At 25.9% G+C, this 15550-nt stretch overlaps 2 protein-coding genes across 3 annotated transcripts; both read right to left on the bottom strand.

Annotated features, from left to right (window-relative positions):
• Positions 1-852: 852 nt before the first annotated feature.
• On the bottom strand, positions 853-5588 carry LOC132929702 (CCR4-NOT transcription complex subunit 7-like). Of its 2 annotated transcripts, XM_060995225.1 has the most exons (4): positions 5412-5587; positions 4169-4261; positions 1721-2454; positions 853-1650 (listed from the first exon to the last, which is right to left on the bottom strand). In XM_060995225.1, the coding sequence occupies exons 3-4, from the start codon at positions 2380-2382 to the stop codon at positions 1161-1163; spliced, it is 1152 nt and encodes a 383-aa protein (XP_060851208.1). In that variant the 5' UTR covers positions 2383-2454; positions 4169-4261; positions 5412-5587; the 3' UTR covers positions 853-1160. The 2 variants fall into 2 exon arrangements, with proteins under 2 accessions (XP_060851208.1, XP_060851209.1); XM_060995226.1 differs by lacking the exon at positions 4169-4261 and having other exon boundaries at positions 5412-5588.
• A 2361-nt stretch (positions 5589-7949) lies between these two features.
• On the bottom strand, positions 7950-13985 carry LOC132928286 (succinate--CoA ligase [ADP-forming] subunit beta, mitochondrial). The gene is made up of 9 exons (XM_060992849.1): positions 13824-13985; positions 13375-13649; positions 13136-13298; positions 12940-13042; positions 9828-9992; positions 9591-9734; positions 9369-9529; positions 9084-9203; positions 7950-8982 (listed from the first exon to the last, which is right to left on the bottom strand). Exons 1-9 carry the CDS (start codon positions 13884-13886, stop codon positions 8818-8820), a joined length of 1359 nt encoding a protein of 452 aa, XP_060848832.1. The 5' UTR covers positions 13887-13985; the 3' UTR covers positions 7950-8817.
• Between the last annotated feature and the right edge of the window lie 1565 nt (positions 13986-15550).

Genomic DNA, 15550 nt, shown 5'->3' with positions numbered 1-15550 from the left:
AATTTACGTAGGTACTTAGAATGGTAAAAATGTATTATGTCACAAATCAAATTCATATTTATTTTATTTTGAATTTTGAATAAATGAAATTCTTCGATATGAAAAATAATTTAATTAATAGTTTTGGTTGTAAATGTTAAATTACTACATAAATAAAATTGTGATACAGATTGCTGAGTTTTGTCATGATGTCATGTTGGCCATTTATAATAGTATATTATTATTATTTATTTAAGTTCATAATACTTTTTCATTTTTGTTAATATAAATAATTATTATCATTTAAAACCAATGATTATCGTATTTAAATAAAAAAATTGTAATTAAAATTGTTGAATAAAAAATAACTGATAATTATTTTAAAATATTATCAAAAAGTTAAGTAGGTATATATTTAAATTATTTGTAAGTACTCACTTCCTACTATAGTCACACCAATATACAAGTGGTTAAACTCCCACTAGTTGTTAGCAATCAAATATTTAACCACATAACATGGAAAATCTATTATGTTTATATATAAATTATAGAGATGTTGTAGTAAACATGATATGCCCATGATCTATTATGATCATTATCTATTGACTATTAATTCCTATTCAGATACTAATATAATATTTATAGACATAATATACTCATTTAGTAAAATAGTGTATTAATCTATTTACAGGTACCAGAAAATTAAATGAAGCTAATAGTTTATTTAAAGGTCTTAAATTACATTGGACCAAATTCCACACTCCATAAAACAAATAAAACTGTAGTGTGCATGCTTTTAAATTGTGTTAATCATATAACAAAAATATCTTAAAAATCAAAACGCACATAGTTGTCTTAAAAGAAAAAATAATATAAAAAAATTACACAACATTTATTTTACAGACCATTTTTTTTCTTTAATTTTTTTTTCTTAACATAATAATTCTAAACTACATTTAATTCTATCATTTTCTAATTTCATTCACAGTTGGCAAACAAAATTGTACACAGAATAAATAAATTGAGAAGAGAAAAATTATACCTGGGGCATATATTTTTTAAAAAATTTGTTTCTTTAAAGTCAAAATGTATAGCTGGTACCATTCATTAGTGGTTAACAACTATACGATCATTGGAAATAATATATTTATTATTTTATTAATAATGTTTTACTGGTATATTTAATTGGGTGGCCCTTCGTTATTATCATACCGAATTTGGCCATTGTTCAATGTGGTAATTCCCAAGCCATACAAATGACCACAATATTTCTTGCTATCAATCATTCCTTCAAAATACATATCTCTGATTTTAAAAAATGCCATGCCTGTCAGTAGAGAGTCACTACCAGCCTGGTGTTGTGGTCCAATACGCTTAAGTTCCAATTGATCTGCAACTTCTTGCAGGCCACCCTTCAAATTTTTACAACTTTTCATCAGATACTTGATGTCATACACACAAGGAAAGTATAGAGAGAACATGTCAAAAAAATCTGACTCCTCTTGTGGCAATTTTTCATCGGTCAACACCTTGACTAAGTATCCAAAGTCAAAACTGCTGTGGAATGTCATCCATTTTATATTATCCATAAGTACCAAACCAGATGTGATTATACATTCAGCAAAAACTATAGGTTCGATTCCATTCTCTTCATGCTTCTTAAATTGTATTCTGAAAAATTAAGACAATTTTATATAATGGTATTATGCTAATTGTAAAAATGATAGAAATCAACTATTACCTGGAATTTGTCAACAATTCTATACTGTCTTGGGCATACATATCTTCTGACAAATTGAATTTAAAATTGAATTGCCAAGTTGTGTATGGACCAGTAGGAGTTTTACCATCTTCGTCAAAAAATGAAAGACCCAATTGAATGATCCTTAACAGATCAACATTACACCGCAATAACTGATACAGATAATCTGCAGTTGTTTTAAAATCACCAATAGGTCGTGCTACAACACCTGGAAATTCTGTATCCATAGCCACATAACAATATTTTGGCAAAAGTTTTCGTATTGACGTAAACTCTTCTACTAAATTATGAGCCCAAACATCTTTAATACCACAATCAGGTCCAACTCCAGTTTGTGCTTCCGGCTCCCTCTCTTTTACCTCTTTGGCTGGTGGTGTTTGACTATTACCAGGCATACTTTTAGTATCTTCACTTAACCTCTCCAATACGTACGAGAGCCACTTAGGATTTTTTTCGTTGGTATCCGTCAAAACGTTATCATTGCTTTCTAATTTAGCGGACGGCTCAACAAATAAAGTTCTTCGTACTGTGTTCCGTGCGTCTGCACTTAACTCTGTTTGTTGTTCACCTCTGCTCTTCCCCCAAGTTGTGTTTAACTGACGTAAATTTTCTGATGCACCATCGACAGCTACACTTTTCATTGGGAATGCTTGGAGATTGTTCAGTAAATAAGCTCAAAGTTTAATGATCACAGGCAATTCCAGTACCTTGAACTGAAAGATAAAAATGATAGATAATTACTATTGACATTATATAATTAAAATAATAAATAAACTAACTTTAAAAAACTTTATAGCATGACATTATGGTTTTATAATATACCATTTAATAAATCAATAATTGTCTATTTTTAAATTAATGGTAATAATTTTAATGCTCAAATATCAAATCTATTAATGGTGTAGCGAGGACCTTATCTTCTTGAAATAATAAATAAATAATGATAGGTTTCATCATTAGACTTTTAAAAATTACGTTCATTATTTATTATTAATTTACATTATATCGTAACTAATTACTCATTTAATAAATATAATATTTATTATTTTTAATTTGTCTCATTATTTAATTAAATTGATCCTATTGAAAGTTTTGACTAAAATGTTATTTCTGTATAACTCAAAATTTTTGTTATTTGTTTATTTAGATTTTAAAATTGTATAATCATATTTAAGTTTTAAAATCAAAATTCAATCATTTACGGCAAGTTTTTGAAAATTTATTTTTACTTTTATTAAGGAGATCTAATTTTAGAATAAAATATTTTTTTTTACAATTTGTAAATATATTATACATATTATTTAAAAAAAGACAAATACAGTGGACGCCGCTTATAAAGCTCGTGGATATAAGGATCAGTCGCTTATTAGACACAAAATCATCTCAAACGGTCCGGACGTATCCAAAAACATTATAAAAATTTGGTTATAAAACTCACCACTTTATTTATAAGACTCAAATTTTGTAAAAAAAAAAAAGAAATGGTAAAAATAAACATGTTTGGTTAAAATTTAGAAATAAATTGGTTTTCAAAAATTACATATTTTTAGTTTCGATTCATGTTTTATAATGTGTGTATGTACAACAAATTTTATTGCATTTCACATTTTTCGCAATTATTGTATGTAATAGTTATGTAATATAATATATTAAAGTAAATTAAAATTAAAGCAAAAACTGTAGTAAAATAAAATTCATAAATATGCTCGTAAATAAGTAATTAAATTTTTTTTTCCCACTTTGCCTATAAAATTCATTTGGTTATAACTAGTTATAAGACTTGCTTTGTGCTGGTCCCAAAGTGAGTCTTATAAGCGGCGTCCACTGTACTTAATATTCTGTTAAAATTATTTTTGAGTTTTTATGTCAAATTACTATCATTTAAAATTAAAAATTATATAAATGGATGAAATATTCAAACACAAATTTTTAAAAACCCTTGTAACTTCAAATACAAATTTTAAATTCTTTTAAATAATTAACTTTAAGCTAAATATTTTTGAATAGGAATTCAAAAATAGGTTAATATTAATTATTTAAAAAATAAAGTAAAAAATGTTATAACTGTCATAAAACTGCTTAAATTAAAAATGGAAGTTTTTTTTTCAAACATTAATTAAATTTTAAGGAAAAGCAATATATAAGTATGTATGTAAATTTTGTCTTACACATGTTAACATTTTTACTTTTAGATTCTATCTTGCTTAATTAATTTAAATGTTAGAGAGGATTGTCCTATTATCTAATTCAAAGGTTAGAATATTATCCAGGGCCATGAGTTAACTTTTTTTATTTTTTTATTTTAAAGTAAGTTATGGGGATTTTAAAATTAAAATTTTGTTAGTTGAACAACTTTTTAACAAATTCAATTTTGTGAATTAATAAAATAGAAACAACACATTTAAATTATTAAAGCAATTAGTTTACCTGATGAAATCATAGCTTTGAAAGAATTTTGAAGTTGTTAGACTATCTGTAGAAAATATTATTCATCAACCATTATCAATGATTGAATTAAATCTAAAAAAATTAAAAATATTGGTTTAAATATTTAAGTAAAAAATGTAATCAATTATGTAATAAAACATTTTTACATTAACTATTAATTATTAACAAATTAACATATTGTTATAAGTAACAAAATACATTGTGACAATGGTAAACCTACTGAAAATAGGATTTAATGATTAAACAAAGTGTTAATATATCTTATTCGTCATGAATTCATGACCTAAATAAAAATAAAAAAATAGTCACTGCATAACTGAAGCTATAATGAAATTTGATTGTAACTACTTTTGTGCATTATTTCTATTAATTAAACTGAATAACATTCTTGTGCTATTTGTTCTACTATTGACTTTCATGCAGTAGTTTTTTAGAATAAGAAAGAAATTTTTAATTTACAGAGCCAATAATTGTAATGTGGAATATGGAAAGGAATGCTAAAATTGAAAAATTTATAAATTTTTAACAAAAATGGCAAAAATATTACGTTAAACAATAGCCAATCATCAATTATCAACTGGCACTTGTTGCTGTGTTTTGTAAAATGGAAATGTTACTGGAATGAAAAATCACGCAATATAGGTGAATACAAATCAGCGTTAACTCTTGAAATAATTATATGTAAAATACAAGTTGCATTAATATACACAAGTGCATAATAAATAAATTATCGTCCAAAAATGAACATAAATTGTGGAAACAGAAATGATTCAACTTAACTGTAGAACCAATAATATAGTATGATACTATGATACTGATAAGTTAAATAAATTGACTGAGAGAATTGTACACACACATACATAGAAAATAAAAATTATATCGGTCAAAAAAACAATTGCATTGGTCGTTATTGAATATATAAATGCTTCTCAACTGTCAACAGCAATAATATTAATATAAAAACATAGCTGTTGCGGTGAATTGTGACTTACAACCAAAAAGTTAAGCTTATTTTGTTTTTCTACGTACAACAATGCACTCATCAATAGTGTCAAACATCATAATATTTTTACCACTGGGCCATGGGGAAATTTAATCATAAACGATTTTCACTAAATGTTTCTAACCGATTTGGAGTCACAAAACGCTCGCATTTCAAAGACATATGTTAAAGTTGTTCGATGGAACAATAATGGAAGTCACTCTGAGAATGTGTACTTACGTTTACGTGGTCACTTTCGATCGATCTTCACATAGAGATTTGGATTCAAAAAAAAAGTTTTTTAAAATAACATGAACAACAGTTCTATCGTAAAGTCTAAACAGTTAAAAATTAATATTGCGATACACAATATTTTGTTCAGATCACGGCTGCGGTCTTGTAAATAGTATTAGTAAATAATACCAAAACAATGGACCTGATAACGACTAAACGACTATGATAACGACGAGCATGGATACAAAAATCTGTCCATGTCTCCATGAAATAAAGCATTATTATAACATGCGACTATTGCGTAGGTATTTGCGTGTCGCAGTCACATTTAAAAAATACATAAACGTCTTAACTATTAACTCCTGAGTCCGGACTCCATAGTACTCGAAATATTGTACCGTCTCAAACTGTAGTAGTGTGTATACTAAAGGACATAAAATATATATAATATTATAATATTTTTACGTTAAGTTATTGGCATTTTCGAAACACGTTGAAAATGTGTACTTTTTAAATGTTCACAAATCACAATCCTACAGCATATAATAAAACTTGCATACGTAATTAAATTGTTATTATTAGATAGGTATGACTACGACTTACGAATAAAATAAAATTACAAAATTACTTAATACCTACAGATTATTATGTAAATCGTAAAGCCTAGGCCCTAGAAAATTAAAAATTATTTACCTACCTATCTAATTTTATAATCATTACGCCTGTTTGAAACTATATAATATGGCCTTATTCTATACTCGATGAACGAAAAATAAATTTAATCATGGGTTAAATAAAAACATCCATTTTTTATTTGACGATGTTTAAATTGCATTTTTTGCTTTCCAAAAAAAAGTCGATGTTAAATCGTTTGGTACTGCATGTCATTATCCATTGATGATTGATCAATCTATTGGAAAATCTATAGTAGATTAGTAGCGCAGCTGTTGCCTTTTTACTGGCTTTTTAATGTTTTTTAATTTTTTATACAAATCACTAAATCAGTACCTATTTAGATTGTGTAATTTATGGGTCTATATAATTGTAGTAGCTTTGTGATTCGTGAGGAGTTAAAACTTATAAAAATCGCTTCAGTACGAGTAGTACGACCAATCTTGACCTAGAAAAAGAATTGCCACGTGGATCCTTGTAAAATATAGTGTGGGTATAGGTTAGGTTATTAGATGTACAATATACAATATACAATACACAATTATAATACTCAGGTTGCATCTACCTACATTTTAAGTTACGCAATGAAAATTATAAACCACATTTTTTATCTAATTACCCAATTAATATAATAATAAATAATGTACGCATTTTAAGTTAAAAATAAAAAACGTTATAAATAAATTATTATTAATAATTTTTCTTTATAAAACTTATAATTAATTCTATTTTTATTTTTTCAACATAAATTGTCTTTTTTTGTACCTATATAAGAACTCAGACAGATAGTAAAAATTAAAAAATGTTTTAAAAATATGTTACATTTTGTAACTTATAAAGTTTTAATCAACCATATATTGATATTCGCATTCAGATGATTCTATTTAGTATTTTAGAACTAATTTTCTGATCAAACAATAAAAATTGATCACCTAGCTAAAAGACATAATTGTTTTATATTGGGAAATAGTAGGTACCTATTAGGTAGTGAATACTGAATAGGCATGTGTTCCGACATGTCTCGGGCTCAGACGTTGGTACAGAAATTATTTATTGTCACTGACTATAGACCTCTAGAAGGAACTAAATAGTATTAACATGTATTAGGTACCAAATTGACTACCAATGTAAACGCTAGTAAATTTCTAAAACCGTGAACAATTAATAATTGTTAACAAAAATCTCGTAATCATTAAGTTAAAAATAGATATCGACAAGATAATATTAATTTAAATGCTATATACCTATTATTATTATTATTCATAACGGGGATATAATATAAATTAATAAGATAAGTATTCACTAAAATAAAAACGAAAATATATTGTTTTTTTTATTGAACTATTAATGCTATACTTAGATACTAATGCTAGTATACTGGGAAAAAATCCTGGATGTAGTCTAATAGTCCCATAGATAATGAAGACTAGTCTATTAATAGTTAATTTTCGAGCTTATTTTAAAACAAACAACAAGTTATAAAATACATGATAATTTGGATGCCTCAATATGATTATTTACGATACCTGTTACTTACACTTGTATTTTTTTTAGAAAATGACAAATCCGAACATTTTTGCATTATAATATCATTGGGAAAATTAATAACTTTTTTTTTTACTTTTTATTTCAAAAACAAGCTGGGACACATTGGTTAATAACAATTATAGTTTCCTTTTCCTAATATTTATTTTTATAGGTTTACAAATAGTGACTAAGAAAAACCTTTATGAGATCTTAGTTAGTTCTATATTTGAAATAAATTATATAATTCTGTTTTTTTTTTCAATAATACTAGTGTTAAATTTCTATTACATATTCTATAGAAACACTAGAAACAATGACCAAAAACATAATAACCCAATAATAATCTTCATGTTATAATAATTATTTATTACATTCATGACAATTTACAATAATATTATGTAGAATTAACAATAACAATAATAATAATATGGTAATGGTAGTCTAAGTATCTACAGTAATTATTGTTTATGTTTAATTCAATTAAATTAAAAAAAGTACCTAAACTAACTTAGTTGAATAAAATTAATCTTTCATTTTTTTTTTTTTAAAAAAGGAACAATTTATAAAATACAAACAAAGGTAACATAGCATACCATTTACAATTGAATATAAGATTAGGCGAATTAGCTACATAGCATAAAAATAAATGTTTTACATGCCTTCTCATATTGAAAGCTGTTAGTGTGGATAAATCTTTACAAATTATACATTATATAATTTACGGAGACTTGTAAACAAACAGCAATAATACTTTCTTTCTTTTATCTTTTTAAAATTAAAACCAGACAATTAAATCAATAGTAAAACTTAGTCATAAAGGTAACTACCATGCAAATGAACAATATTAGTAAAACAATATTTGGATATATAAATTAAAAAGTTATATTATTATTATTATACAAAACAATAAATCAGACAAGAACAATCAAAGAAAAATATTATTAAAACAATAGCCATTTTTATATTGAATTTTAAAGAGTATAAGAAACCAAACACAAATACATTTAAGAGGTTCAAACAGTAAAAAAAAAAAAAATAATTAAAGCATATATATGTCTTCTTTAAATAATTTACTAAACCTTTGAATAAGAATACAAATTTTGTTTCACTAATCATTATTATGTAGTATTTAGAAATCAAATGTGCAATAGTTTTATAAGTACCAGTATTAGTTAACATATTCATAATTACTGTTAAATTATTTATTTAAGTTTTAGATGGGCATTTCAAAATTAACACCCAAGTGTTGTTCACGAGCTAGATTCACGATTTCAGATAATTTCACTGCTAAACGAGCAGCTTCGTCTAGATTGTCTACTGGCAAAATTTTCATACCAGAGTTTGCAATACGAAGTTTTGCTTCATCAACATTTGTTCCCTAAAGGTAATATAAAATGGTAAATATCTTTTATTTTAGTAGAAACAGTAACAGTAACTTTACTATGAATTATAATTTATGACTATACAACAATAATATACCTGTAGACGACAAATTATAGGTACATTTAGATTCAACTCTTGAGCTGCTGCAATTATTCCTTCAGCAATGATGTCACATCTCATTATTCCACCAAAAATATTCACCATAATAGCACACACCTATAATTAATCCAAATTTAATTTTTAAATTTTGGCTACTAACTTATAAGATAATATTTTTATTATAATATTATAATAATAGGTAAAATTTAATTATTAATTCTTAATATTTTTATTTTATAGAAAAAGGTTTTATTTATAATTGTTAATGAAACAAGTGCATACTTTAGGGTCTGATGTGATAATTTTAAAAGCTTCTTTCACTTGAGAAGCAGTAGCACCACCTCCAACATCCAAGAAATTAGCTGGGTGTCCACCATGCAAGTTTATTATATCCATAGTAGCCATTGCCAAACCAGCACCATTTACCAAACAACCAATAGTACCTGACAAAATTAAAAACGAAAATTGAACAACTAATTTTGATGTATAATTTTAATTAATTACCATCAAGTGCAATATAATTTAAATTAAATTTAGAAGCTTCAACTTCTTTTTCGTCTTCTTGAGTCCAATCACGCAAATCAAACAATTCTTTTTGTCTAAACTCAGCGTTATCATCAAATCGGAATTTGGCATCCAAGCAATAATCTTTAAAAAAATTAATATTACATTTAAAATGTTTGTTACATTTAAAAAAAAATAAACAGCTTAAGTAATTAGATATAAAAATATTATACTCACATCCTCCAGTAGAAATACTTTCAGCATAAGGATTAACTTCAATTAATAGAGCATCTTTGGTAAGAAATAAGTCATATAACTTCAAAATAACATCAGCGGTTTCATCTTTCTTTTTAGTCAATCCAACTTTGGTGATAACATCTAAGGCCAGTTCTCTAGATATACCTAATAACAATAAATATAATGTTCAATGAAGAAGCTAACTAACAACTTTTTTTAAAGATTTATAGAACTAAAAATAATATTTATATTAATTTACAACAAAAGTAAATAAATATAGGCTACTATGCCTAATTTTAATATTACCAAATATTAAAATTATAATATGATAATGAAATTAAGATACATGTTCATTTTACTTAGAATTAAGTTAGATCACTCATTAAAATTATAAATTAACTCAAAAATACAAAATCTACTAATAAATAAATTATATTTTTTAATTCAACTTATATTCAATTGAATTCTAATATAAATAATAAAAACATTTATTTTAAGAGGACATCATACGCCCGTGTATTGTAACATCTTAAGGTAGGTACACACGTAGAGGAAATCCTCGAGTACAAATCCTCAATGCCATTCCTCAAGGAAATGCCTCGCAGCCACACGCGCGGGAATTAATCAAGGATTTTATTTGTTTTGATGTTATTTCGGACTAGGGTAGGTTAAATTTGAATGCAATGATAGGTATCATTGTATACGAAAAACGATTCTGAACGGAGATGATTTGTCAGTCTAGGATATATTATACTTAAATATTGTCATTTATTCTATTTTGAAACAAATTCAAACATTTAAGTATAAAAGTTTCAAGATCTTACGTGAAGTAATTTTTTAAAAATAACAAAAATCGAAAATTATTTATTAGTAAAACGTTATTTTACACATGTATTTTTGATTTCAAATTAAAATTATAACTTTAAACACTCGGAAAATTTTTTAAATTGAATAATCCTCAAACTTTTTTATAATTATTTTAAGCTTAACTTATGGACAGCATAGTATTAAATTTTCAATTCTTAGCTTTTGATAGTAAAATATTTATAAATTTTTAAATACCAAATAGTGAAAAATATTCATGATTTTGACGAATTTTTGTCAATATTTGAATTTCAAATGCTAATAAAAAAAAATTTTTATAATTTTTGAATGAAAGTTAGAACAAGTTATGTGGACCCTTCAATTAAATTTTCAAGTAATTTGTCCCAGCTAAATTTTTTTAATCAACATTTATAAAAAAAAAATAAAAAAAAATTGAAAATTTCATTTGTCTATAAATAGCTCAAAAAAGTCAAAATATTTTGAAAATCAAATCACGTAAAGAAAATGGCAATCTAAATAACTGGTAAAATTTTCAAGTATTTACGACTTATACTATTTGAATAACAACAAATATCAAAAATCGTTTGAGGCTAAATTGTTATTTAACGCGGTTTTGTAAAAATTTAAATTTCAATCACTCATAAAATTTTTTTGTCTTAGTCCGGTAGAGTTTTTTTTGCAGATAGTTGAAGAAAAATTTATGGAGAACCTTGTACCAAATTTTCAAATCTTAGTTATAAAAGAAAAAATTTTTACGATTTTTCGACCACAAAATTACTTGCCAATTTTCGCAATTTTGACATATTTCGTATAAATTCGAACTTTAAGCACTTATAAAAAAAAAAAAAAAAACACACATCATTGTAAAAGCAATACATTCATCACTCCATTCAGAATCTAAAAAGTTTGTTTAAAAGAAGTAAGTTTTTAAAACAAAAGTACCTACTTTTGTAGGCTTGTATTAAAATAAAAAAAAACAAACAAAATAATTACCTCAAATGATAAGTGATAACAATAATTAATAACAAAGTAATAATAATGATATCGCACTAATCCTCAAGGCAGACCGCAAAAGTAAACATAGCAAATTTGTGTTTGGCAGAATCATTTTATGCCATTAGCTTTGATATTAGAGTTCATTTACCAATTATAAAACTTAAAGGTAATAATATTATCTAGGAAATGGCAAAATTTTTATTTTAATTTTAAAGTGAGTAACAAGAATTTTTAATATTTTACATAACTATCTTTCTTAAAAATTAAAATATCAATAAAAATCAATGAGAAGCTCTAGATCAGGGGTCTCCAACCTACGGCCCGGATCCGGCCCGCCAAGCTAATTAATGTTTTGAAAATAATATATTAATTTTCATTGTTTTTAATTTGCTAATTGGAACCACGAAGTTTGATGCAAACTATCAAGACATTTTAAAAAACAAGCAGTTCCAAACGTCTCACTAAGTAACTTATTCGTATCATAATAAAACAAATTTTGAATTATAAAATAAAAAAGTTATGTAAATAAAACATACAGTTTTTTAAATAAATCTTATCTATTCTTATTTATTTCTCAATTTCATAACTGACATAACTTATCTATTCCTAGATAGACAATTTTTTTTTTTTTTTTTAGACAACACATTTCTAAAAATTTTGGCCCGCGATGTCAAAGCGTATATCAAATTTGGCCCGCCGTAAAAAAGGTTGGAGACCCCTGCTCTAGATAATAGTATAACCTATAAATTTGATAATTGGTAATTGACTCTAACATTAATACTAACAGCTTAATATTGATTCTGCTGAATGGAAATTTACTATGTTGTATGTTTGTAAGACGAAGACAACTCATCCATGTGTTTTGTCATCTTAAATAAAATAATTTATTCTACTTTGAACTTAAGAAGACGCTATATCTGTATGTGTAAGACAGAGACAACACATGTTGATGTAACGTTTAAGTGTATAACGTCCTCTTAAATAAAAATATTATATTACAAAAACATTGATTCATAAACAAAATTATTATCTTCATTCTACATTATTAATTGACCTTAAAGGTTAAATTTAAATACTTAAACAATCACCTTAAAATAGATAATTTGAATAATTAATGTTGTTGTTAAATTACATCTATAATATTGTTGATTTATTAAAATGTTACTAAAGAGATAATATTTAATGACTCATTTAAAAATACCTTAGTAGAAAAAATAATAACAATTTCATTTTTATAAAAACAATTAATAAAACATAATATTAACTGATGGATTTAATAATAAATGATTACCTTTTGTGATATCAATAGGCATATATAAAATTGCTTCCGGATTGTCTTCAGCAACTTTTTCTATATTTACACCACCCTGAGAAGACGCTATTAAAACTGGACCCTATAAACAATATGAACATTTGATGTATATTTTTTACATAGTTAATACTTTTTATTAACTGACATCATTATTCTAATTGATTTATTCACTTACACCAAAAGCTCTTTCCATCATAACAGCAAAATAAAATTCTTTTCTAGCATATACACGTTCAGCAACCATAACTGCATTACAAATACGGCCTTTCTCTCCAGTTTGTTTTGTTATCAAAAAGTCTCCTAACATCTGATCTGATACATATTCAGCTTCTTCTGCACTGAATTCATAAATATTTTATTGTATATACACATAACATTATAACAATATTATTGTTGGATATAATTTTAACTAACGTGTCAACCATTTTAACTCCGCCTTTGAATCCTTTTTTGAAATGACCTAATCCACGACCACCAGCCAACACCTGAGCTTTAACTGCAATATCTGTGAGTCCCAGTCCTCGCACTAAATCAGCTGCTTCCTTTCCAGTTTTGGCTACTCCAAACTTAGGGACAGGTATGCCAGCACCTTTCAATAGCGAATAGCTGACATGTTCATGTACATTGAGATTTCGACGCTGCTGACTGTTACTCCATAAAGGACATGCAGGCAATGATGCGGCAAACAGCTATTAAAACATATAAATGGTCAAACAGATATGGGTATTACTAATATTATATAGAGCGTTTTAAAGTTCGTAAAGTGACATTTAGGCCAAACTTAATGGATTTTTTTTAAACGCCCATTGAAAATTGTGCTTTAAGATTGACACTGCAATTCAAACTATCATTGATGCACTTACCTTGGGGGTCTTTTTACCCAACGTTTCCAGCATGTATGAACTTTTGGTGACTAAGTTGGTCATGGTGACTTTTGAATTGGGGAGAACGACCGTAAAAAGTTGACAAAATTCCTTGCCCTTCACTCTTCGGTAGGTGAATGATTTTTTTTCTCATCGATTGGCCCCCAAACACCACTCGTGATAAGAACTAGACAGTGAGACCACTTGTAATCCAACAAATATAAAAATTAAAAAGAAAACAAATGTTGAAAACCACTGTAGTCGTAGGCGGGAATTTCAAAGATTGAATCATTGAATAATTGAATTCTGTTCGTAAAATTGGTTTGTATTATTATGGAATTATGGTCAGTACTATTTTGTATCTAATACTTAATTATAAATTATAAAAAATGAAACAAATACATCAAACAACTATTTCGTTAAACAGTGTCAATTGTTAATGGTATTTTACAAATTTCAATAGATTTTTATATTTTATTGTAAAATTGTTTAGAAAGTTGTAATTAAAATAGTTTGGACTTAAAAAATACCTTTTACAAAATATATAGTTTAATATTTAAAAACACTTACTATTTAAAAAGTGATGCTCATGTACAAGGGTTTTAAAAAATGTTTAAAACTGTTAAGTCCGGATCATATAACCTCTTAGTAAAATTATATATTAGTTTTATAAGAGATAAGACTATTAAATATCACCAATTGGCATGTGCACTTAAACCGAATTGGTACCTACCTACATATTCTTAGCTTCCAAAATCTTGTTTGACCAACACTTTCATCCATAAACGTATTATATTTCTGGAATGAAAAATTTTATCATTCAATAAAAATATGTAAGAGATACGGCCATACGGGGTTGTACCTTAGTAGAAAAACATTATTTTATTCATACAAAATAAAAGTAAAATTAATAAGTAATAGGTATCATGTTAGGTATAATTAAAACAATACTGCAGCCTGTTGAATCTGAATGTAGGTATAAATAATATATCTATATAATTAATGAACAATTAGGTAATGCATATATAGGTAGTACTACTAGTACTGGTGTCTGGTAGCAGTAATAGTACCTACCAAATGTATAATATTTTACCAAACTAGTTGAAATTTCCAGATATTCTTTTCATGATCTAATTATTAGTATTTTAGGAATGAAATTATGTTCTGCTTCTGCAGTAAATACTTAATATTTATCACACAAGTGAATTTAACAATTTTTCAAAAATAAGGGTAACTTTTTAGTCTAGTTTTGACGACGTGAACAAAATAAAATAAATTACCTATCGTAACTGTAAGCTTGAACAATATTAAAACTAATTAAAAATTATTTCTACATTAGGGAATTAAATATATTATTATTTAAAAAATCAAATACCTCCCAATTATTTATAATAACTAATAAGATATTATGTAGTTGCTTGATGTCATATCTATTCATTTAATTTCTATAATTTTTTTGTTTTATAACGATTTGTAGAATGTAGATGATTGTGATTCGGGACATTTTTACTGATCATTATATTAATATTATTATGTTATGAACGATATTAATGACGAAAGTTGTTTAAATAAATAGAACGTACTAACGTAGCAAAATAATTATTTAATTTTTTCAATTACAGGAATAAATGATTTTGGTGAGTTATTAAGCAGTTAACAGTTTACACAATTATATATTTGTCATTTGTGTGGGTCTTAGTTGATTATGACAAATACAACATTGTGTT

This window comes from Rhopalosiphum padi, chromosome 4 (genome assembly GCF_020882245.1).
Source record: "Rhopalosiphum padi isolate XX-2018 chromosome 4, ASM2088224v1, whole genome shotgun sequence".
Classification (NCBI taxonomy): domain Eukaryota; kingdom Metazoa; phylum Arthropoda; class Insecta; order Hemiptera; family Aphididae; genus Rhopalosiphum; species Rhopalosiphum padi.
The sequence above is the reverse complement of the archived record's forward strand: the minus strand, read 5'-3'. Positions and strand labels throughout refer to the sequence as shown.

Coding starts and splice junctions, on each gene's coding strand:
- LOC132929702 (XM_060995226.1), bottom strand. CDS start 2,382: ATGAAAAGTGTAGCTGTCGATGGTGCATCAGAAAATTTACGTCAGTTA. Junction 1,651..1,720: donor GAATTGTTGACAAATTCCAG/GTAATAGTTGAT, acceptor TTAATTTTTCAG/AATACAATTTAAGAAGCATG.
- LOC132928286 (XM_060992849.1), bottom strand. CDS start 13,886: ATGACCAACTTAGTCACCAAAAGTTCATACATGCTGGAAACGTTGGGT. Junction 13,650..13,823: donor TGGGTAAAAAGACCCCCAAG/GTAAGTGCATCA, acceptor ATGTTTTAATAG/CTGTTTGCCGCATCATTGCC. Junction 9,204..9,368: donor TTATCACATCAGACCCTAAA/GTATGCACTTGT, acceptor GATTAATTATAG/GTGTGTGCTATTATGGTGAA.